The sequence below is a fragment of the Giraffa tippelskirchi genome, chromosome 6, assembly GCF_054371585.1.
Source record: "Giraffa tippelskirchi isolate mGirTip1 chromosome 6, T2T-mGirTip1v1.2.pri, whole genome shotgun sequence".
Lineage (NCBI taxonomy): Eukaryota > Metazoa > Chordata > Mammalia > Artiodactyla > Giraffidae > Giraffa > Giraffa tippelskirchi.
Genome location: NC_137280.1, coordinates 138,184,834 through 138,208,111, shown reverse-complemented (window position 1 = coordinate 138,208,111; position 23,278 = coordinate 138,184,834). Strand labels below are relative to the sequence as shown.

General features: G+C 48.7%; 1 protein-coding gene across 7 annotated transcripts in view; it reads right to left on the bottom strand.

The window, feature by feature from the left end:
- Nucleotides 1–23,278, bottom strand: part of GALNT10 (polypeptide N-acetylgalactosaminyltransferase 10) — a 220,333-nt gene that overhangs the window by 5,644 nt on the left and 191,411 nt on the right. For 5 of the 7 annotated variants that reach the window (XR_014055576.1, XR_014055575.1, XR_014055577.1 and 2 more), the window contains exons 8-10: nucleotides 12,352–12,459; nucleotides 6,747–6,968; nucleotides 3,604–3,720 (exon numbers count right to left, since the gene is read on the bottom strand). Coding sequence is in view for 3 of the 7 variants with exons in the window: in XM_081495995.1 (XP_081352121.1) it covers nucleotides 3,604–3,720; nucleotides 6,747–6,968; nucleotides 12,352–12,459 (447 nt within the window). In the remaining 4 variants the exon portion in view is untranslated. Of the gene's footprint in view, nucleotides 1–359; nucleotides 818–2,625; nucleotides 3,721–6,746; nucleotides 6,969–12,351; nucleotides 12,460–23,278 lie in introns of those variants that run through there. The other 2 variants (XR_014055578.1, XM_081495998.1) reach the window with 2 other exon arrangements.

The following is a 23,278-nucleotide window of genomic DNA, read 5'->3' as shown; positions in this document are numbered from 1 at the left end:
TATAACTGTGAAACCACCATCACCATCATCATCAAGGTAGTGAACATATCCATCACCCCAAAGGCACCCTCCTGCCCTCTGTGATCTCTTCCTTCTGTCCCTCCCCACGCCCCTAGGCAACTGTTTGTTACGAAAAGAGTAGCTCACAATTTCTAGAATTTTATATAAAAAGAATCAGACAGTATGGATCCTTTCTTTTTTTTGGTCTGATTTCTTTCACTCAACACAATTCTGTTAGGATTTAATCACATTATAACAACAACATTTATCAACAGTTCATTCCTTGTTATTGCCGAGCTGTATTCATTCACTGCATGGTACTCGATATACCTGTTCTTGAACATCTGGGTTGTTTCTAGTTTTTGGTTATTTCAAATAGAGCTGCTATGAACGCGTGTGTACAAGCCATTGTATGGACATGGACATAATTTCTTCTCTCTTGCATAAACCCCTTGAAGAGGGATGGCTGGATCACAAGATACATCAATGTGTAACTTTCCAAGAAACTGCCCAACAGTTTTCCAAGTGGTTGTACCAGTCACATTCCCACTAGCAGTGTATGGTTCCAATTATCTACATCCTTGCCAACCTTTGGTATGGTTGGTCTTTCTAATAGGTTATAATTTTAATTTCCATTTCTCTTATAACTATGAAGTTAAGCATTTTTGATGTGCTTCTTTGCTGACCAATATGACTTCTTCACTAAAATCTCTACACATCTTTTGCCCATTTTTAAATTGCATTGCTTATTTTCTTATTGAGTTTTGAGAAATTTTATACTCTAAACATTTCCCTGGTGGCTCAATTGGTAAAGAATCTGCCTGCAATGTGGGAGACCTGGGTTCTATCCCTGGGTTGGGAAGATCTCCTGGAGAAGGGACCAGCTACCCACTCCAGTATTCTGGCCTGGAGAATTCCATGGAATGTATAGTCCATGGGGTTGCAAAGAGTCAGACATGACTGAATGACTCTCACTCACTCACAAACATCTAAAGTTGTTATCAGATATATGCTTTGTAAACACGTTCTCTTAGTCTATGGCTTGTCTTCCTATTTTCTCAACAGTGTCTTTTAAGAACAGAATTTTCTCATTTTGAAGAAGTCCAATCTATCAATTTTTTTGTTTCATGAATTCTCTTTTGGTGTTGTATCTCAGAAATCATTGCTTGGGTTACCAAGGTCAAACACTTTTGCCTGTGTTTTCTTCTAAAGTATTTTGGATTTGGTTTTATGTTTAAGTCAATGACCCATTTTGAGTTAATTTTTATATGTAATATAAGGTATTTATTGAAAAAAATGCTTTTGCACATGGATATGCACTACTTGTTGAAAATATACTTTTGCACCGAATTTCCCTTGAACATCTTTAATAAGAGTGTGCTGTCCAAATATGCATGGATCTATTTTTTGTCTCTATTCTCTCTTTATGTCAATATGGCACTGCTTTAATCAGTGACACTTTAACAATGTATGTTGAAATCAGTCTTTTAACTTTGTATTTCTTTTGAAAATTTTTTTTGGCTATTCTAGGTCCCATCCATTTTTCCATATGAATCCTCTCGGGTGGTTCTTTGTCCAGCCCCAGGAGTTTCCTCACACACCTCAGTACTCTGCTGAACATGCAGGGGGGCCCTCTGTAAATCTCAGACATTATCTGTGTCCAGGTCTCTCCAAGTCTCCAGGATTCCATTTTGTGAATCCTAGCCACCTTGACCTCCTGCACTCTCTGCGCTGCCTCCTCAACTCAGGGCATGTGTCTGGCTCCCCCGGGGTTCTCCCTCCCTGACGTGTGGACTGGGGACTCTCTCAAGGAAGGAAGCCGGGACAACCATCATGCTTGTTGGTCTTTCAAGGGTCACTCACTGTCTTTCAAGGGTTGATGTCGGCTCTCCTGAAAACAGTTGTTTCACATATTTTGTCCATTTCTTTGGATGCTTCCAGTAGAAGGGTAAATCCACTCCCTGTTATTCCATCTTGGCCAGAGGTGGGCATTGCAGTGGTGGTGGTGGTGGGGTTAGCCAGTTACTGCTCCCTGAATGTTGACTTCCCAGGCCTCCTCCAGGTCATGAGCTGTAGCTCAGACTTGCATTTCTTCCTTTTCGGGCTCACTAGAGCTCATCCCTCAGAGTGGCTGTGGGCCCCATGGGACACAGATCCCAGTGGGGCAACTAGGCTGCCACGCTCCCCACCTCATGGTGAAGGCCGGCATACCCACACCCCAGGCACAATTTGCAGTTAGTCTGAGCGAATCCCCTGTCTTCAGGTGGACTCTCCACTGCAAGGGGAGCTGTTCTGAAGCTGAGCTCCCTAGGCCTGTTCTGTCCAGGCCCTGTATTTCTCCTGGTCTCTTTTGCAGCCCCAGGATCAAGGAGCAGCCATACAGGGCTGTGGAGAATTCAGAAGAATTAACTGATGAGCATGTGGGCATACTTGCTCAGTTGTGTCCGACTCGTTGCGACCCCATGGACTGTCCCGTCAGGCTCCTCTGTCCATGGAATTCTCCAGGCAAGAATACTGGAACGGGTTGTCAAGCCCTCCTCCAGGGAATCTTCCTGACCCAGGGATCAAACCTGAGTCTCTTGCATCTCCTGCATCGGCAGGCAGATTCTTTACCACTAGCGCCACCTGGGAAGCCCTCAGTCAGTGAGAGCCACATCTAATAATGGTTTTCAAGAAAGGATGGGGGAGGGCATCACACATTCCAGAGGCGGGCACCATGCCCGCCAGGAGGCAGTGCTGTGCATTCTCAAGTGTGTGCAGCCCTCCTGAGTTCTGTTTTTACAGAGGACCCGCATTATAGGCTTACATCAGTGTACACTTGCCAAATGCCAGAAAATCCACAGCAGGGAGACTATAAACCACGTGTCTTCGATTCAATGGATGCCGTGTGAGTTAACAATGGGGTGAACCTGGGAAGGGACCAGGGGAAGCTACGTGCAGTTTCCTGTGAGAGTTATGTCCTACATGGTGGGCTCGCACTCCTCACTCTTCTGATTATTATCCTTTGGGAGATCCTTTGGGGACAAACCCTCTCTCCTGTGTCACCCTATCTTTCGAGTGAGGATAACCACACCCTAGGCCCCAGGAGGGGCCCGTGACCCAGGTTACTAAGAGGACTGTGTCACACCTCCATCATCGCTGGCTCAGGGAACCCAGCATGTGAGAGCCCCAGGGCTTTTCTGGAACTCTTGGAAGGGACATGCCTTTTCACCGGGTGGCTGGCGCCTAGAGCTGCTAGTGGTCACCTCTGCCACCACTTGGGAAGACAGTCAGCCTAAGAATGAAGCCAAGAGAGAGGGAAGCAGAGCTGGGGCCATGGAGAGACCCTGATGCCATCATCTAGACTTCACTGACATGAGCCAGAAACTCTCTTTCTGTTGACAGCCATTCGGGCAGTGCGTCTGTCACTTGTAACCAACAGTCCAGACTGATGTGCAGGAGTCCTCTTTCCAAAGTGTCCAGTAGGCTCTTACAACATGTCCCTTGGGCTGACCTGTCCCACATCATTGCCTGGGCCTCTCCCTGCCAGCCCTGACCACATGAGCACTGCAGGCTTATGACGGCACAGGGAACCCGGCAGCCACTCCGAGGAGCAGCTCCTACCTGCATGTTGTTCCAGGAAGCCTCCCCGCGGCCCCGGACGCAGCTCTCTAGCCTCAGTGGGGAGCCCAGGGCTCCGTGCTTCGTGTCTGCGCACAGCCCTGTGCCCACATTGCGGATCTGGATGAGAAAGAAGCAAAGGGAAGAACAGTGAGGTGCTTGGAGATACCCAGTGGGGCCCCTGCTGGGGCGTGAAGAGGGAGGCAAGGTAGAGGATGTCGGTGGGCTGAGCTCTGAATTCTCCTAATGAAGTTCGTCCTGGACTGGTGGGCAGGACAGAACTTGTTAATAAGGGAACACAGAGCAGCTCCACTCAACCTTGCTTTGAATTAGCGTGTATAGAGTCGTGGGGTGGGGGTGGGGCCTGGAGGGAAGCGGGTGTGAACAGGACTCCCGCCTCCTCTCCTAGAGAATTTGACCCAGCAGGTCCAGGGATCAAATTTTACCCTCATTCCAGGTGATGTAGAGGCTATACCTTGAACAACACCTTAGAAAAGGTGTAGGGTCTTTGCTCTCAGGCCTTGGGGCAGGTGAATGGGAGGCTCCAAAGAGGAACAGAGCCTCACTAAGGCAGGGGAGGATATCCTGGGAGTGCGGGGGGCCTCAGCATGCGCTGGTCAGCCAGCATGGACGGCAGGCAGGCCACTGTGCTAGGTGCCGTCACGTTATGTAGCTCCAACCTCACAGACATGGCTCCTCGTGTGATGGAGGGGTAGAGGGTGTGGGGGGGGACACAGAGAAAAGGCCCGCTCCAGTGTCCAGCTGCAGGCAGTCTCACTGCCCCGCTGCTGTGAGCTGCACCGCGCTCCCCTGGGCACCTCCAGCAGTGCCCAAAAGAGGCAGGCCCATCCCCCAGGGAGGTGGACTCCTCTGGCAGGTGATTCGCCTGAAGACTGCTCATTAACACAGCCAGACTTCCTCAAAGCCTCACTCCCCCACCCCCCAGTCTTCTTCCTTTCCTCCCCTCTTCCAGAGGGCAGCCAGGCCGGTTTGGCAGCTCTCCTCGCCTCCCTGCTCACTTCTCTCTGCCTCCTTGCTCACTTCTCTCTGCGCTGCCCCAGTAATTCTCTTGCTTGCCTAATTCCCTCTTGGTGCTTGCTTCCTGGAGGACCTGAACTAACACGGGGGAGAAAGCCAATGAGGTGGCAAAGAAACGAAGAGCTTCACAAGGGAAATCAAGAGGTACTTCATCTAGAAAACTTGAGCTGGTGTCCGGTGGGGCCAGGCAGAGGGCTTAGCAGGGAAAGGTCCCTCTAATTGGCTGAACAAGTGACCCCTGGTGCGTCTGCAGCCCAACACACTTCTCTCCAGGGTGTTGTGGTTGACAATGCTCTGATTTTCCCTGGGGCCACGGCTCCTGGCCCATCCCGTGGCCAGAACATCCACCCCACCCTTGTCCCCTCTTCCTCCAACGGCCACAGTGATTCGTGCAGATCCAAGAGTAAGACTTCAATCCTGGACCTTTGCTGACTCTACTGGGAAAGAGGTGTTTACTTCCTGCTAGGTTGGCCAAGCTGGGGCTCTCTCAGCCTAAGGTTTCTGAGAGCCATCTTGCTATTTTCGGCATGAGGACAACATAACAAGGAAGCAGTTAAGTTGGAAAAAAAGAGACTGATGTCATTTGAACCGCCTGGATCCAGGTGTTCGCAGTTGAAGCCACAGCTACCCAAGATTTCTATGAGAATCAATCACCCCCCTTTCCACCTTAGAATGGACTTCTGTCACTTACAACAGAAGCCCCAACATGTATGCTCCCCCTCCACAAATCCCCTTATACCCATCTCTGAGTGGTCCTCTCAGCCAGAGACCCAGGAACCGGGATGTGGTGATGGACTATCTGCCTCCTCCAGCGGGACCAGCTTCTTGGGTGTGTGAGAAGGGCAGTGGCACAGGGTTCCTTACTCAGAGTCTATGTTTGGTTTAAAGCTCTGCTGTCACTGACTTAAATGTCCTAATAATTTTATCTTTGGATCTGTAAGTGAAACCTCATGGGATAACAGAGCATGCACATGGGCAGAGGTGACACAGACTCTATGAGCACCTGCTGTTCCTGTCGAGCTCACATACAGCATCTCTGAGTCCCTGCAGCACAGAGTCCCTGGGTCCCCCACAGGCATGTGAACTCAGCAACGCTCAAAGCAAGTAGGGGCTGAGGGTGTCACAGCTGTGACTAAGGGGGGTGCTGGCCTGTCCCAGAGGCTACACCCTCCTTTCCAACCAGAACTGGCTTCAGCTTCACAAAGGAATGTGTCCAAGATACAGGAGGGACTGGGAAACCCTATTGTGTCCTTTCTTTCTTTCCGGCTGCACTGGGTCTTCGTTGCAGTGTGCAGGCTTCTCGTTGTGGCGGCTTCTCTTGTTGCGGAGCACAGGCTCTAGGGCGCCAGTACTTGTGTCACGAGGTCTTAGTTGCCCTGCAGCATGTAGAACCTTCCCAGACAAGGGATCAAAACCGAGTCCCTGGCATTGGCAGGCAGATTCTTAACCACTGGACCACCAGGGAAGTCTATGTCCTTTCTTTCTTGCGTTAATTCCCTGGATGACCCAACTACTTCAGCAGCAAATAGCACAGAAGCAAAGGAAAGGAGGGGCAACCTAGAATTCCTTTTCCTTCAGCTCTTTCTCACTCATCAGTAAGATGTTGACAGGATGCGTACATTATCAAGAAGTGAAATAAATACAGCTGAGTTAGTTCTGTGCTGTGTTTCCACGGCTCTGGTAAGAAATACATATGCATGGGTGAGGTCTGAAATATGGCTTGTGAAATTTCACCAGTTGTACATAAATTGAATGTTCTCTTTGCCTTTAAAACTGGCACTGCAGAACATAAAGATGAATAGTAAAATTCATGTTAATAATTTAGTTTTGATTTTTTTCTACTTGTAATATTAAATAGCGAATAAACAAAAACCACCACCCCAAAGCTAAGAAGAGAGACCAGCGAAAGAAAGGAGAAAGTTTTATATGTTATACCTCTACTGGCACTTTTTAGATGACGCTAAGCTTTTTTTTTTTTTAATTTTTATTGAAGTATAGTTGATTTACAGTGTTGTGTTACCAGCACTTTTTTCTCTAAATTGTGGACCCTGCACATGCATTTTGACTCGAGACCTATTTATGTGGCGCACCCTAGCCTTCACACTCACCTCACCCCAGGCTGCGGCCGGGGGCTCCACGGGTGGGTAGAATTGGGGCAGATCCCAGGCGATCTTTGTCATAAACCACTTGAAACTCTTGCAGTTCAGGGAGCTACGGAGCTTTTTCTGGGCAGTCACGTCCCCAGCGGAGAGGTGGCGGTACTCCGGCCGGCGCTGGTAGATGTGCTCCGCATACTCGTCCATCCACACCTCCGCCACTCGCTTCAGGTTCTGAAGGAGACGGGCAGGTGCAAGGGTCAGGCTCTCCGTAGGGTCAAAGAGGGCAGGGGGTGCAAAGGGTCTGTGAGGTTGAGGTCAACCTTTCTTATTTTATGTTGTATCAAGGACTGTAGCCACGCTGTGTTTTTAAACCTTCAATATTTCCATTTTTTTAATCAACATTTTAAGGGCTCTATAGCTTACGGTTGAGTAAATACACTGTTGCGGGTTTTCTTAACCATCTCGGTGCCCCGGCCTCCTAGAGACTGCCTCCCACTGAATAGCGGGACCCATCCCTTTTATTTCAGATGGCTGAAGGAAAGCCAGGTGACCCAGCCTGGCCAATGTGAATATAGATAGCAGGGACATAGGGATTGGTCAGGGATGAGCATGTGGAGGAATTGCTGGGTAAGATCCGATGGGTAAGATGCCAGGGAGATTTGCTAGGCCATTTGAAATCCCCGCCCAAGGTTAGGTCATCCCAGAATGAGGCAGAGCTGAGGGTTAGAGCCAGGAACACATTATTCTTTTAGTTCCAGAATCCAGCCTTGTCTGAAGCCAGAACTAGCACAGAGCTTTCCATTTACATGGGTCAGTAACTTGGCTTTCTGCTTAACCCAATTTGAGTTGGGTTTTTGTCACATTCAGCTAAGAGTTCTGCCCAAGTTGGCTGGTAAAAACGAATTACAATTTGCAACCAGGAGGTAAAATTCCCTCAGCAGCTAGAATTTTTAACAATCCTTTGAGGTGTTAAGGTTGCTGCCACTTTTATTATGAAGCACAAAGATAATTTAAAAAATGACAACCATATTACTCGCAAGTCAAAGCAGCAAGAGGTGAGGAAATATCCTGTTTATGAGTAGACTTGGAGAGAAAGGAAAAGTGAATTCTTCTGTGTAACTGTGATGAAAATCTCTCACTCCACCCACAGTGTAGATTCCACCTGCTGACAACCTCTTACTTGGCTTGTAAGAGCAAAACATCAGAGTTCAGGGGAAATTCCCTGCTCTTAAACATCTTCCTCCAACTCCAGGCTGTTGCCAGGATACCACTCCCCTCTCATTTTATTCTCTAGGCTTTATCACATCATTTTCCCCCTTCTGCAATCCAGATTTCCTTCTGAAGAATAAAAGTGAGTTAGCACATCAGTCATACACACTTCAGTGTAAATGACTGCCCTAGAAGCAGAAGGTAAGGCTGCAGTTGGCAAATGTTTTCTGTAAAGGGCCAGACAGTAAACATTTTAGGCATTGCACACCATGTGGTCTCAGCTCTGATGTTGCTATAAAGCAGCCCTAGACACTGCATAAATGAATGGGTGTGGTTGTGTTCCGATCAAACTTTATGGATACTGAAATTTGATTTTTCACGTGTCACAAAATATTATTATTCTTTTGATTTTTTCCCCCTAAGCTATTTAAAAATGTAAAAACTATTCTTAGCTCATAGGTCACACAAAAATATTTTGCTGACTGCTGAGTAAGGAGAAGGGAAGCCTTGGTATTGAAGCTGAAACTCCTCACTTTTGCTGGCTCCGAGTTTGGGAGTCGGAAACTACAAAATTTCTTGCCGCTGCCTCATTTTTTCTTTGAGTGCTGAAGAGGTTGACAGAGGGTCAGCAATCAATTCAGGAACATTGTTATCCCCGCCAGGCCCCTGCCTGGCAGAGGCTGGGTTTAATTTAAAACTGTGCCCTGGGAATTCCCTGGCAGTTTGGTGGTTAGGACTCCATGCTCTCACTCCTGAGGGCCCATGTTCAATCCTTGGTTGGGGAACTAAGATCCCACAAGCCATGCAGTACAGTCCCCCACACCTTCTGCTAAAAAAATCCCCCAAATAACAACAATGAAAAGCAACCGTGTTGAGAGGAAGCTGAAGGCCTAAAGGGGCCAGCACATGTGAACACTCTCCTTTTCCTGGTCTTCCACCCAGGTCCTCTGGCTCACTGGTTATCTGAAGCCACAGAGATGATTAGGGACCATCATGGTTTCCTCTCCAACCACAGGCAAGGATGGCCAAACTGACTAAGGAAAGGTGCTGAAATTCACCAGTGTTCTTTTTAAAGGATCAAATCAAATAATATTCTAATTTTAACTGATACTTAAATTACTATTTTAATGAGTATTATATTTTCCAGATGGCTTAGTAAGTCATTTCTCCCAGATCTTGAACTTCTGTACAGTTATTGGACCAAAGTAAGGACCTTTACATTTATGTCTATTACTTCTCCCCTTGCTAGAGTCATGAAAAGGACCCTGAGATTTTAGTGGGCTGTGTGTTCCTCTTATCCCTACCCCTGAAAGTAAAAGTGAAAGTTGCTCAGTCGTGTCTGACTCTTTGTGACCCCATGGAGTGTAGTCCATGGAATTCTCCAGGCCAGAATACTGGAGTGGGTAGCTGTTCCCTTCTCCAGGGGATCTTCCCAGCCTAGGGATCGAGCACCTTCCTTTGATCCCTGGGTCAGGAAGATCTCTTGGAGAAGGCAATGGCAACCCACTCCAGTATTCTTGCCTGGGAAATCCCTTGGACAGAGGAGCCTGGCGGGCTACAGTCCATGGGGTTGCAGAGTCGGACACGACTTAGTGACCGAACAACAACAACACCTTTCTAGCTCTGGGTTCCAGTCCTACCTGAGGCTCCCCTTTGCTTTTCATATGCTTGGATCACAGAGCTTTGCCCAGAATCTTGGAATAAGTCTCTAAACAAAAGTCAACTTGTGTTTCATCGAGCTTTAATGGGTTTGTCTTACTGCCTTCCCAAAGACCCCTTGGCCAGAGGCACAGGTGAGAAGGATCTTAGCAAATTTAGTGAACAAACTGACTGCTTACTGGTTCCTGAGGCAGGCGAGCTGGTGGCCATTTCATTCCTCAACGGCTGCTCTACTGGCGCCTGGCTCTTTGTCCTTCTGAGTCTGTACACCTTTAGTAAGATTTTGGTTTTCCTCTTTATCTGGCTGTCTTGGGGCTTTCATAATATCTCTTCTCAAATCTATCAATACGATGTTCTAGGAGATAATGCTCTAGAAGGATTTGGTTGATAAAACACTGAGAAAACATGTAAATTATGATCCGGAACTAAGCAAAAATAGATACTGTGATAAAAAAGTCAGGAGACCTTGATTGAGGCACCTTTGATCCTGCCAGCCTACATCGGCACCATGCAGATTGCTAACTGGTTTAAAGCCAATAGATTGACTCAGTAGTGACAGGTGAAAAGAGAAGCTGAAATGTTACAACCCAGAATTCAGATAAGACGCTGAAATCAACTTCCCAGCCTTGTTAATACTGATGCCATCACATACTGGTAATAACAAAAGCAGTCACTATTTAAAGGATAATCACTCTGTGCCAGGCACCAGTCAGACCTAAGTGGGTTTGAATTCTGGCTCTAGTTACTATGTGTCTTTACATTTTACTGTCCTCATCTCTAAAATGAGGATTAAAAACAAGTGAGAACTAAGCGAGGTAAGTATGTTAAGATGCCAACTTTGAACAAGGCCTGGCTCACAGGAAGTTTTCATTCATCCATGGATCAATAAACGGGAGTGATGGTGTGTCTTTCCCACGTGAGTCATATTGACATGACAGCTCTGGTCAGGGAAAGGATAGTTTGGGAGTGGTCCTTCTCTGGGGTCTGAGGTGTCTCAATGGTCCCACGGTCCCCAGGAGCTGGAAGAGTTGCAGTCTTGGGCTTACTGGGAGACTCTGGGGTCTTTCTGCCTGGCACCTTCTTCTGGGGTTGCCAACAGTATTTCAGACGAAACGTGATTTCTGCCTCTCCTGCAGAACTAGAACTCACACCTGCACGGGACCAGGCTGTCCCAAGCGGGGATAGCTGGTGTGGTTGTTATTGGGATCTTCGACCACTAGAGGGCACTGCTGGCACTCTTTTCCGTGGACACTGGTCCCTATAGTAGCCCGGCCCAGCGTCCCGGAAGACTACTGCCCCTCTGACCATTTTGGTCTTCCTTGTAAATCGCAGAACAAGGGCTCTTTTGACCTGGGTTGCAATTCTGCACATCGCTGATTGTCAGGTGACAAGGGAGGGAGAGGCAGTGGCTTGGGTAGGAGGCTGTGTGGACTGAAGCCAGACAGGCTGGCAAGAGCGGGCTCTGTTAGGAGGGATCTTCAGGGGGTAGGGTGGGGGTCTCCAAGAGGCAAAGCTATACTGTGACCCTTCCTGATCCCCCAAACCTCCTGGCTCTCTTTACCCTCTGAGATCCGCGCCCCCCCCAACCTTCATTGTTCTTTTGCAGTCATCTTGATTTTTTTCAAGACTCTTAATATTTTAAAATTTATTATTATGGCTTAGTGAAATATTAATAATACAAAACAAATGAAAGTTTCTGGCTATTTCCATTTGTAGATAATGGCCACTAATTAGAGTGATGACTGATGTAAACCATTTTAAGGCAATAAGACAGTTTAACATAGAATTTTTGGCATGAAAATGGAGATGGGATGAGGAGAGAAGGACACTAACATTTATTAACCACCACTGTGCCCAGACCTTTTAAATACCATCTCATGCATGTGCATGCTCAGTTGCTTCAGTTGTGTCCGACTTTGTGACCTCATGGACTGTGGCCCACCAGGCTCCTCTGTCCATGGGGATTTGCCAGGCAAGAATACCGGAGTGGGTTGCCATGCCCTCCTCCAGGGGATCTTCCCAACCCAGGGATCAAACCCATGTCTCTTATGTCTCCTGCATTGGCAGGTGGGTTCTTTACCACTAGCACCACCTGAGAAACCCTAAGTGCCATCTCAGTCTTTCTCAAACATGCCACTCTCCCTATGTTAAATTTTATCTAACATGTTTCTTTAAACCACCCCTAGTCTAACCTGGCACCAACTTTAGCTTTATCCTATGTCACAATGTCTGTGAAATCATGAATTTGCTACACTAATCCACCTTAATTTAAACACATGGAAATAAAAATGTTCCTATGTCTACCACCTAAAATCACCTCCCTGGTCACACTTTGGGAAACTGAATTATCTCCTTAATTCTTCTGGCTATGGTAAGAGTTGGAAAAAATGAGCTTCCTTGAAGCAGCAGAGTAAATAGAGACTAAGAGCAAGCCACCCAAGGTTACAGAGCTAATAAGTGATTAAGCAGTGCTTTAAGTAAGTTTTCAAATTTTTTCACTTATTTATTTATTTTGGCTGTGCTATGAGGCTTGTGAGATCTTAGTTACCCAACCAGGGCTTGAAGCTATGCCCTCAGCAGTGAAAGCTTGGAGTCTCAACCACTGGACCGTGAGGGAATTCCCTGGAGGGTGGGGATGGCGCACATCCTCACACCTGGGGACCACTAGGCCTAGGGCATGGAGTGCCTCTGATCTGCTGATGGTCATAGGCCAACCTCTCACCCCCTTGGGAAGCTACCAGCTTACCCGGGCCAGGCTGACTCCAGCAGGCACCTTGTAGGGCACGTACTTCCTGTAGATATGGCCCACCCTGGAGCAGGGAATGTCCTCCATGCGACCTCCACACATCCACACCTGCAGGATGAGAAGTGAGAGATGATATTTCTGCCCCCAGTTCACAGCCTCCTCAAAGGCCAGCGTTCCTTCGTGCATCCCTAGAAAGCATCAGCTTGGACTGTGTACTAAAGCCCCCATTCATAGAACCAGGGATGTAGGAAAACACAGTGATGACAAGAGCAGCAAAAACAGCTCAGGGCATCGAGTGCTGACTCCAGGCCAAACACTCGGCTGTGAGCTTCACATGTACAGTTTCACGGAAGCCTCATCAGAAAACCCATAACATTAGGGAGTAATGGAGCTCCATTTTACAGATGAAGAAACTGAGGCTCAGAGAAGCTAAGAAACCTCTCTGAGGTCACAGGGTTAGTATGTGGTAGAGCCAGAAATTTAAATCCAGTTTGAGCTGACTCCGAAGAAAGCTGAGAGCCGAAGAATTGATGCTTTTGAATTGTGGTGTTGGAGAAGATGCTTGAGAGTCCCTTGGACTGCAAGGAGATCCAACCAGTCTATCCTAAAGGAAATCCTGAGTATTCATTGGAAGGACTGATGTTGAAGCTGAAACTCCAATACTTTGGCCACTTGATGTGAACAACTGACTCACTGGAAAAGACCCTGATACTGGGAAAGATTGAGGGCAGGAGGAGAAGGGGACGACAGAGGATGAGATGGCTGGATGGCATCACCGACTCGATGGACATGAGTTTGAGTAAACTCCAGGAGTTGGTGATGGACAGGGAGGACTGGCATGCTGCAGTCCATGGGGTCGCAAAGAGTCGGACAAGACTGAGTGACTGAACTGAGCTGACTCCGGAGTCTGAGCTCTGGATAGGTGTCAGAATTATAAGGGGGCATGGAGGGCTCTATGGGAAGGACTGTGATGATCACTTTGGACTTTGTGCTGGTAGGGACTAGGCTGTGTATTTGCTGACTTTGGCATTGGCTGCTGGAGTTCCCTTTTAGGCCTGTAAACCTCTTGCTGGGTCATCCTGAGCAGTCACCTTTCTCTCTGCCCTGACTCCCCTGCAGGCTGGCTCACTAAGCTGTGCAGCTGGCCACTGCTGCCTGCAGTGTGGGAGCTGGTGCTGCTCCTGAGTCTCCTTTCATAACCAGCATCACAGAGATCCCCTGAGTAGGAACTCTGGTCTGATGGCAAAATACGAGAATTCTTAACAAGTACAGTCAACCCTCTTAGAGGCCCAGCCTAAACAGACCCCCTTTTGGGGGTCCTGGGTTCAAATCCTGACTCGATCACTATCCAGCTTTGTGACTTGGATGATGGCACCTAACTTCTCTGAGGCTCAGTTTCTTCATCTGTAAAGGATGAGATGAGGTAGGCTCAGGGGATGAGGTATTTTAGGTGAGGAGCTTACCATAAGACCTGGCACCTAGTCACAGCGGTGTGAGATACTGCAGTGATGGGTTCATACATTTAGCTAATATTTGTGGAGTGCTTGCTACATGTCAAACACTGTGCTGGGCATGTACAGCAGTGAATAAGTTGGCCAAGGTCCCTGCTCTCATGGAGGCAGAGTGTGGTGGCCAGCCTTGGAGATGCCCCGCAGTGCCCCGTGTCCCAGTATTTGCACCCTTAGGCAGTTCCCTCCCAAAAGAGCCAAATGAGGACTGACCTGTGTAACCAACAAGATGCTACAGAAATGATGGCCATGAAGGACACTGAGGCTTCCACCTTGCTTCCTGGGATCACTTGCTTTGGGGCAGCCAGCTGCCACATTGTGAGGACCCTCAAACAGCCCCGTGGAGAGGCATAGGTCGTGAGGAGCTGAGGTCTCCTGCTAAGAGTCCTGACTTGCCCACCACGTGAAAAAGCCAGCTTAGAAGTGGATCCTCCAGCCCTAGTCAAGCCTTCAGATGACCGCAGCCCTGGCTGACACACTGCATGACAGACCCAGGCAGAACTATCTCACTTAGCCACTCCCAAATTCTTGACCTTCCAAGACTTTGAGATAATAACTGTCTACTGCTGCTTGGATATTATTTTTTCCTGTGGCAGTAGACACCTAAAACAGGGACTTTCAGACGGTGATGTGCACTCTACAGAAGCCAAAGCAAGGTAACTGGACGGACTCATCGGACAGACAGATGGGATATGCTGCATCACCCCCACCTGTCAGGGAAAGCCTCCCTGGGAGGGAAACAGTCATATACCATGAGGGGATGGGCACATATGGGGCTGCAATTAGTGGAAATGCTGCTTGGAGAAATGCAATTATATTCTGATCTTGGGAGAGAAAAAAAAATCCAGCAAGTCAATAGAACAGAACATTGGTCTCAAGATAATGGGCTCCTGATGGTAGATTAATGTCAAGGCCAAGCCAAGAAGTTTATTTTCAAAGCAGGAGATATTGATCAGGCGCCAGCATCCTATAACAATAACTCTTCCTTTATACAGAGTGACTGATGTGGAAGCGATGCTTTTGTCTGGCGGATATTGCCCAGGTCGCTGGGCCACCTCTGCCTTGTGGGAGGCGGAGCGGCACGGAGCAGGTGGGGCACACCTTCCCCTGCTCTATTTTGAACGTATTCTGGGCAGTTGACTAGGCTGGCACCCAGCTCTCTCGACTCCATATTAAACTTGCATTAGCTAACAAGGCTGTGTCTCCGGCTCTGCCTGGCAAGGAGCCTTCCTTTATGCAGATGGATTTCCAGATCCTTCTCTGTGCTGTGACCTTGGGATTCTTTGGCCCTGACCACGCTGGCCATCAGCCTGAAGGTTCCTGAGAGTGACCTTGATCTACTGCGAGGTCTGAGGCAGCCAAAATGCCCTCAGATTCCCAGGATGTCCGGAGCCCAGGAGGAGTCCTGGTTTTGGACAATGGTTTCCCTGCCCTGGACCTGACTCACTGACAGCTGAGTCAGAATGCAAACTGCCTTCCGAGAGATGCATACCTGTTCAGTGAAAGCTGCTGCCAACTGCCGAGTTCCCTGGGAGCACCTGAGCAGTCTGAGCAGCTCTGGGTACATCCAACCCTTCAGAACTCCCTCTGGAGCTTCCCTGGTGGTTCAGTGGTTAAGAATCCGCCTTGCAATGCAAGGGACACTGGTCCGATCCCTGGTCCAGGAAGATCTCACGTGCTGCAGAACAACTAAGACTGTGCACCACGACTACTAAGCCAGCGCTCTAGAGCTACTGAGCCCATGTGCTACAAATACTGAAGCCCACATGCCTACAGCCTGTGCTCTGCAACAAGAGAAGCCACTTTGATGGCGTGGCTTCAGTTTCAGGTTCTGCCACCAAGTCAGTCAGAAAAACTACATCATCTCTTTGAGCTTCACTTTCTCCATTTGGGAAATCAGGCCACAGGATATATGAAAACAAAAAACACGACGGTGTTGGGTGAAAGGGCAAATATTGTATCATTTCAAGGTGACTGTATTTCTGATCCTTTCGCAAAGAGAAATGAGTAGCCCCTGCTTGCCATAATTAGAGACAGGCCACATGCAGCAATGAAGACCCACCACAGCCAAAAATTAAAATAAATAAATCCTAAAAAATAAAAAACAAACCACACTCTGGCCACTCAGAACACACCATACGCAGCAGGCACCACCCTCTGTGGTATTTCACTGGTTATCTGGCAGGATCCCAAGACTGCAGGGAACTTTCTGCCTAGGGACATGATAAAAGCTAGAGGCATCGACTTATATCCTGACTTGCTCTGGGCTGCGGAGATGGACTCCAAGTTCAGCTCCTGGCCCAGGGCACCTACCTGTGTATCTTCAGGCCCCCCACCTCCCTCCCTTTACAGCAGAGGACAGCAGCCACCCAAGACCCACAGCAGCCACAGCAAGGGGGTGGTGTGAGCAGACACTCTTTTCTAATGCCAGTGCCACCAGTGCAGCCACGTGACCTGGAGGATGAGAGTCACCGCTACCCTGCAAGGCTGCCGAGACGGCCTGAGACAAGCCGTGAAGAGCACTTGCTTGATGCCTGGCCACAGCAAACCTGATGAGTGTTACTCACTTCTCTTTGAGAAAGGACGAGAAATGCCACTGCCTTGCAACGATACACCCAACACCATCAGGTTTTTTTTTCTCTCTAATATCCTATGGCCCGATTTTCCAAATAAAGAAAGTGAAGCTCAAAGAGATGATGTCGTTTTTCTGACTGACTTGGTGGCAGAACCTGAAACTGACCAGGAGAATGACAGGGCCAGGCGGATGGGGCATAGTCACCGGGCCTGGCTGCCCGAGGGGTTCTTCTCTCCCCCAGGTAACACGGTGGCAGGAGAAGAGCCCCGCTGGGGGCAGAGGGGAGAGGTGCTGCAGAGTCTCCCACATTTGGCCAGGACCCTGTCATATTTGGATGAGGACAAAGATGGGCTGCCGAGATGACATCTTACAGCCCTTCTCTGCGGTCAGCCTTCTTGCCTCCCTCCCTCTCCGGGCCCTCCCCAGCCTCCGCTCCTGTGCCTGTTCAGGGAGCCCAGTTCCACTGTAAGGAATTTCTGAACACACTCTGCCAGCTTGTTTCTTGGTGCTGTTTCCTCTGCACCACAGTATTCTCCCTGGAAGCACCATGCCACTAGACAAGTACAAATCTAATTGTAAAAGCTTGCTCCCCATTCATTTTCATTGCTGCTTTGATTTATTTTATTAGCAAACTTCTTTTGTGTGATGACAGGCTTCATTACAGTGTCTATAAAAGACAATTACTCGCTCTTATCTCCTAAACTGAGGAGGAAAGAAACAAGTGGCGATGAGCATCAGGAAGACACAATGGGCCCTGGAGACCACGCGGCAGAGGGGCCGTCCTGCAGAGGGGATCCGCCAGCGAGCGGGGGTGGGAAGAAACCTCTCTCTCAAGGGAATGGTTGCCTGGAAACCAATCGGGAATGGACGGGCATCCTGTCTGCCCACGGAAGGGAGAAGCCATCAGCCAGCCATGGCTTTTGCTGTTGGCAGCTTGGCTGAGGACCCCAGTGAAGTCCAAACCCTATTCACTAGTGCTTGGGAGCTGCTGCGTTAATACTCAATTAAGAGAATAATCATCACCAATTATTCCGCATTATCTGTGAGCTTAGGAAGAACAAAGGGTAGCGGTGATGAGCTCAGTTCCAGCTCTTAAGCAAGTTTTGTGCATCTGAAAGCTTCAGTTTCCTCATCTGCAATACGGGGTGAATCACTGTGCCTCCCTCCTAGGGCTGCGACGAGGCTGGAATGAGGTAATTCTGAGGCATGCAGGACTCTGAGCAAACCCAATGCTGTCACCTGGGCAAATGGTGGCTGGCTCTACTGGTGGGGCACGCCACACATATGCCATGCAACTTCCCTCAGGAAAGAAGGAATGACACTGGATCCATGTCTTCCAGAAGTTCATACTATTTTGGACATATTAGGTTGTTCTGAACAACAAGATACTGTTTTAGGAAGTCTTACCAGCAGGAAAGGATCTCACTCATGTTAGTTTTAGATGCTTATAATGGTTACCGGGTTCAGTTGGTAAAAGAGGAAAAAAGCCCAACTTTAGTTTTTGAAAATCCATTTAAATTTATTTCTAGGTTAATATATTATTTTACTGGAGTGGGTAGCCTTTCCGTTCTCCAGGGAATCTTCCCAACCCAGGGATTGAATCTAGGTCTCCTGCATTGCAGGCGGATTCTTTACCAACTGAGCTATGAGGGAAGCCCAATATTATTTTATATATCAATAATATACCTTTAAGCATATGTGTGTCTAAGTTAATATACTGAACATCTGACTGTTTCAGTGATATCCTGAGGTGTTTACAGTCAACTTGGCCAAAAAATGGGGGGTGGCCACCTTACAATAGAGCTTTTATTTTTCTTAATAAAGGAATTAAGTTGCAGGATCTGTTAGGTTTTGGCTCACATTTGATACAGAGCCATCTCAGAACCACCCAGTGAGGGAGGTACTGCCATGCCTCTTACACATGAGGAAAGTGAGGCTGGAGAGCTCCCACGCCTTCTCTAGGGCTCCGCAGCTCGTAAGTGGCAGAGCCCAGACTGGAATCCAGGGTGGGGGCCCCCAGAACTAGGCAGGTCTGAGACGGCACCTTTGATCTTTCTCAAGCCTAGTACTGACCCTATCATGGTCTTCCACAAAGACCCCTCTTGGTACTCATATTGTTTGTAGGACAAAGCGGTCACCCTAGGCTTGCAGTCAAGGCCTCTGCCCCCTGTTCCAGTCACCTCTGACCCTTCCACACACCCTGGATGCTGTGGCAGTCAGCTGCAGGGCACTCATGTTTCTCTGTTGGGCACGTGTGCTTTTCTTTCCACGAACAATGCAACCCAGTACGAACATTCATTCATTCATACATAGGCTGGTCATCGGTCAGCCTTGCTCTAGAACCCTGCTGGAAGAGATGGAACAGAAACTGGCAGCCAAGGATGGACCGAATGATATAGAGCCTTGAAAGTGGGGTGAAGGGGTTGCTACCTGTGAGCCACCCTGCCAACCAACTTGGGGTCTTTTCACACCCGAGCCTGAGCCTCCACTCTGTGTAAGACCTCACCGACTCATTACAGTCAAGATTTTCAATCCTGAGTGAGCATCAGAATCACTGGGGCAGTTTGCTAAAACACAGACTGCTGGGCCCCACTCCTACGATGTCTGGCTCGGCAGGTCTGCGTGGAGTCTGGGAATTTACATGTCTAACAAGTTCCTGGTGATGCTGGTGCTGCTGGGCTGGGGACCACACTTTGAGAACAAGCTTATGCTGGATTAGAGACAGCCCTTCTCAGGATGGTGGTAATGCCAGTTCATACTATGCCTTTAGACAGCGCTGTGATTTTGGGGTTATTAGTGTCCTTTCAGTGAGGAAATGAAGGTTCAGCCCAAAGGGCAAGTGAGCTGTCCCAGGTCTCACCAGGAGTTCATTTCAGAGCTGGGCCTGGAGCCAAGGTCTCTGGCCTCTGTCCCACCAGCCTCAAAGCTTCTCCCATTCCTGTCTTCCTGCAACCGCAGCCCACACACATCAACCACAATGCTGACATTAACAGCTATCATAATTGATTATTTATAATGCACCAGGAGCTGAGCTAAGATTTTAACACATTTTGACTAATATTGTGCTCACACCCACCCTATGAAGTAAGGGTCATTCTATTGCCACTTTACAGATGAAGAAATCCAGAAAGGTTAAGTCACTTTCCCAAGGTCACACAGCCACTAGCTGATGGAGCTTGTACCAGAACCCAGGTGGTGTGATTCCAAATCCAATGTACTTTATCTCCAGGCTGTTCTGCCTCCTTTTTTAACATGAAGGTTTTGATCCAAACAGCTACCACTGATTGCCTTCTTTTTGTCTGTCTCTAGGACAAACAAATGTTTTATGCCATTTAGTTTTTATAACCTCTGAAGAAGTTATTATTGCCATTTTTAGCAATAAAAGACTGAATCAGGAAGAGATGGTTGTGTGCTGGTTAAGGAGTGATGTACTACAGGTGACCCTCAGGCCTCTGAGCCTTTTTCCTGGAGGAATGGTGGGAGGGGCAGGTGCCCACAGACAGAGACATTCATGGAATCTCAAATGGCTGCTCAAAGTCAGGGGCAGAATGCCTCCCTGTTCCCGGCAGACAGCTCTTAGAAAGTCTGGGTACACATGGCCAGGAGGAAAACGCTGCAGGCAGCAGAGCAAGTTCCCAGCATCCTCAGATAACCCAGCGAAGGAAGGAGCCAGTGCGGGCTTCCCGGCAGCGATGCTGCAACTGGTCTGAGTCAGAGGGGGCTGGACGGGGTGGTAGAAGGGATGGGGAGAGGTGACAGCAGGCTGGCACTTACATGGGGGCCCTAAACGCCCTCCCGGGTGGCAACTTAACCCCCTTGAGGTTGGTTCTAACTTCTGGGGCCCGGCTCTAGGCTGCCCCCTCCCTCCAGGTGGAGTGAGATAAGCACTGGGCTGAGAGTCAGGACATTTGGAGTTCGGCCCTGGCTCTGCCACCTTCCAGCACTCTGGCATCAGGTCACAGCACCATCACCCCTCACCAGTTTCTGCTGTGTGTTCTGCTTTCTTTTCATACACTGTGTTTCACTTAATCCTCCTGATGCCGCTTGAGCTCTATGGAAGCCAGGTCTGGGAGTTTTCTAAATCTGCACAAGGCAGTCTGGGACTGGCTTGGCCTTTGGTAACTGTATCAGTGTTGGACTAGGCAAACCCCACCCCTGAGGCCTCCTGCCTCTGTTCAGACGTGTGCATTTCCCTCTGGGGACAAGGCTCTCTCTGGTCCCCTCGTGTGGCTCTCTGTCATTCCCTTGCTCAGCTGATTCTGCCCCAAGAGGCCCTCAGACGGTCTCCATCTCACTCTCCCAGAGCAGGGGGCTGCTGCCTCTGCCTCCTGGAGTGGACTCTGTACTCAGGGGGCTCCATCCTTCCCTAGGGCCTCCTCACTGTGACTCCCTTCTCTGTAGGTCTCACGTGGGGGAAACTCCTCCCTGAACTGGCATATGGCCCTAACAAAGCACTGGGAGGTATGCGGGTAGGTGGGCCGAGAGGGTTGAAAAAAATAACAGTTTTTCCTTATTGTTAAATCTTAATTTCTCTCCTGATTCTAGAAGTGATATGTGTGATTATGAACACATTCAATGCTACAGAAACACATGGGTAGGAAGGGACAGCCTCACTGCAGCCCTTCCACCCCAGATGCCCCAAGGGGATGGGAAACCTTCGAGGCACCAGGGGTCAGAGGACAGCAGGGCAGAGGCTCGGTCTGAAGTCAGAGGACAAGGCTGAAAACCCAGCTCCAACCACGTGATGTTATGAGTGCTCAGTAAACTTCAGCTGGTGTAATGATACTCTTCTCAGCTTTTTTTGCTTCTTTGTTTGCATCTGTCACATTAAAAAAAAAGATATACTCATTTCCTTATGGCTGCACTGGGTCTCTGTTGCTGCGTACACGCTTTCTCTAGTTGTGGCGAGGAGGGGCTACTCTTCGTGATGTTGTGCAGGCTTCTCATTGCCGTGGATTCGGTTATGAAGCACAGGCTCTAGGGGTGAGGGCTTAAGCAGGGCTGAATTGTCCCTCAGCATGTGGGATCTTCCCAGACCAGGGACTGAAGCTGTGCCCCTGCAGTGGCAGGCAGATTCTTTATCACTGAGCCACCAGGGCCTTGCATTTGTCATATTTTTGAATACTAAACATGAGACTATATATATCTTATATATATATATAATCACAATTTTTCACATCTTTTAAAATTTAATTTTGGGTGCATCTAACTTCTTTTATATAATATTTCACTGCTGGGATGTGCTCTAACTTACATGTCCTCTAAGGACTCACACTAAAGGTCATTTTCAGTCTTCCCCTCTGGTAAGTAACACTTCAACAAATAGCTCCTGCCTCAGCCTTTGCTCTGTCTCTCTCGGCTAAACTCCTGAGGGTAGAATTTTGGGTCAATGAATGTGCTTGCTTTGAAATGTAACAGATTTTGCCAAATTGCTAAAAAAAGATATGCCCACTTTCATTGCCCCAAAGCCCATGTCTTTCTCACACCAGCTCAGCCACGTTGTCCTGTGGACACTTCTCTTCTCCAGGAGCTCAGAATTAAAGACATCCCAGCCTCAGCCTCCTGAGGATGCTGTGCAGTCCCCTTCTGGCTCATCCTACCACCACCAACTCTAATCCAAACCACTCTCGTGCTCATGTAAGGCCAAGGGCTTTCTCTACAGCATCTTATTTGAGCCTATCTTGGGTAGGAAGGAAAACTCTTATCACTATCATGTGGGATGTGAGGGCCAGAGAGGTCAAGCGACTGGCCCTGTCTCCAGGTGGACAGGTAGCAGAGATGAGAAGCCAGTGCCCTTCCTTCTCACTGAGTACCTTTCTCATCATACCACCAGTACCCAAAGAGGCAGATGTAAGTCTGGGAAGGGCAGGATGAAGAAAGTATATCAGATAGGAATTGATGCCACTAACAGGTATTTAAAACACCTATGATGGGCCAGGAACTAGGGTACAGAGATGAACAAGACTCCCTCCCTGCCTCCAGGGAGCTGAGAGTGTCGTTGGGGAGACAGGTCAACCTTTGGGTCATGTCAGAGGGAGGAATTCGGAGACATGCGGAGCAACACTGGGGTGGCCCCTAATTATCACAGGGAGCTCAGGAAGGCTGAGAGGAGGCATAAGATAGGCTGAGCCCAGAAGGATGACTGTGGGTTGGCCAGACTAAGGAAGGGCATTTCAGGAAGAATGAACAGTGTATGCCCCCAAAGATGGCAAAGCATGTGAGCCTGGGGCTTGTGAGCATCCCACACGGCTGGGTGAGGTAGACCTCTGTGGTTTGCCCTGCCCACCTCTATTCTGCACACAGTGCCGAGACTTTCCTATGGGGAACAAGCTCATTCCACCTTCCTAGCTCTGGGATGGGCATGTGACCAATTAGATTCAGACAGCAGCTGACCAATCAGAATACTGCTCAGGGATGGGCAAGGAATCAGAAGGTCAGTGAGACTTGACTTGGGGACTCACTATAGGAATGATGGGAAACAGAAACTCTTCCCACTGGGCTGCTGGGTATTTCCGTGAGAGAAAGCTTGCCTGAGAGGGAAGCCAACTCAGATGAAAGCAGAGCTGAGGGACTAAGGGAGATGGAGTCTATATGAGATGGGTTAGTCTCTGGATCCAGCTGGACCTGGAGGATCTACCCTGGAATTTCAGTCGTGTGGGCCAATCAATTCTGACTTTTTTTTGCTTAAACCAGATTGACCAGGATATTGGTTATCTGTTACTAAGAGTCCAGACTAATGCAATGGGGAGGAGGGTGGAGAGAAAGCAAGGAATGGTAAGCAGCTCGTGGAGGTGGGTGCAGGCCAGGCTACAGGGTTAAAGAGTTATCTGACCACCAGAACTGG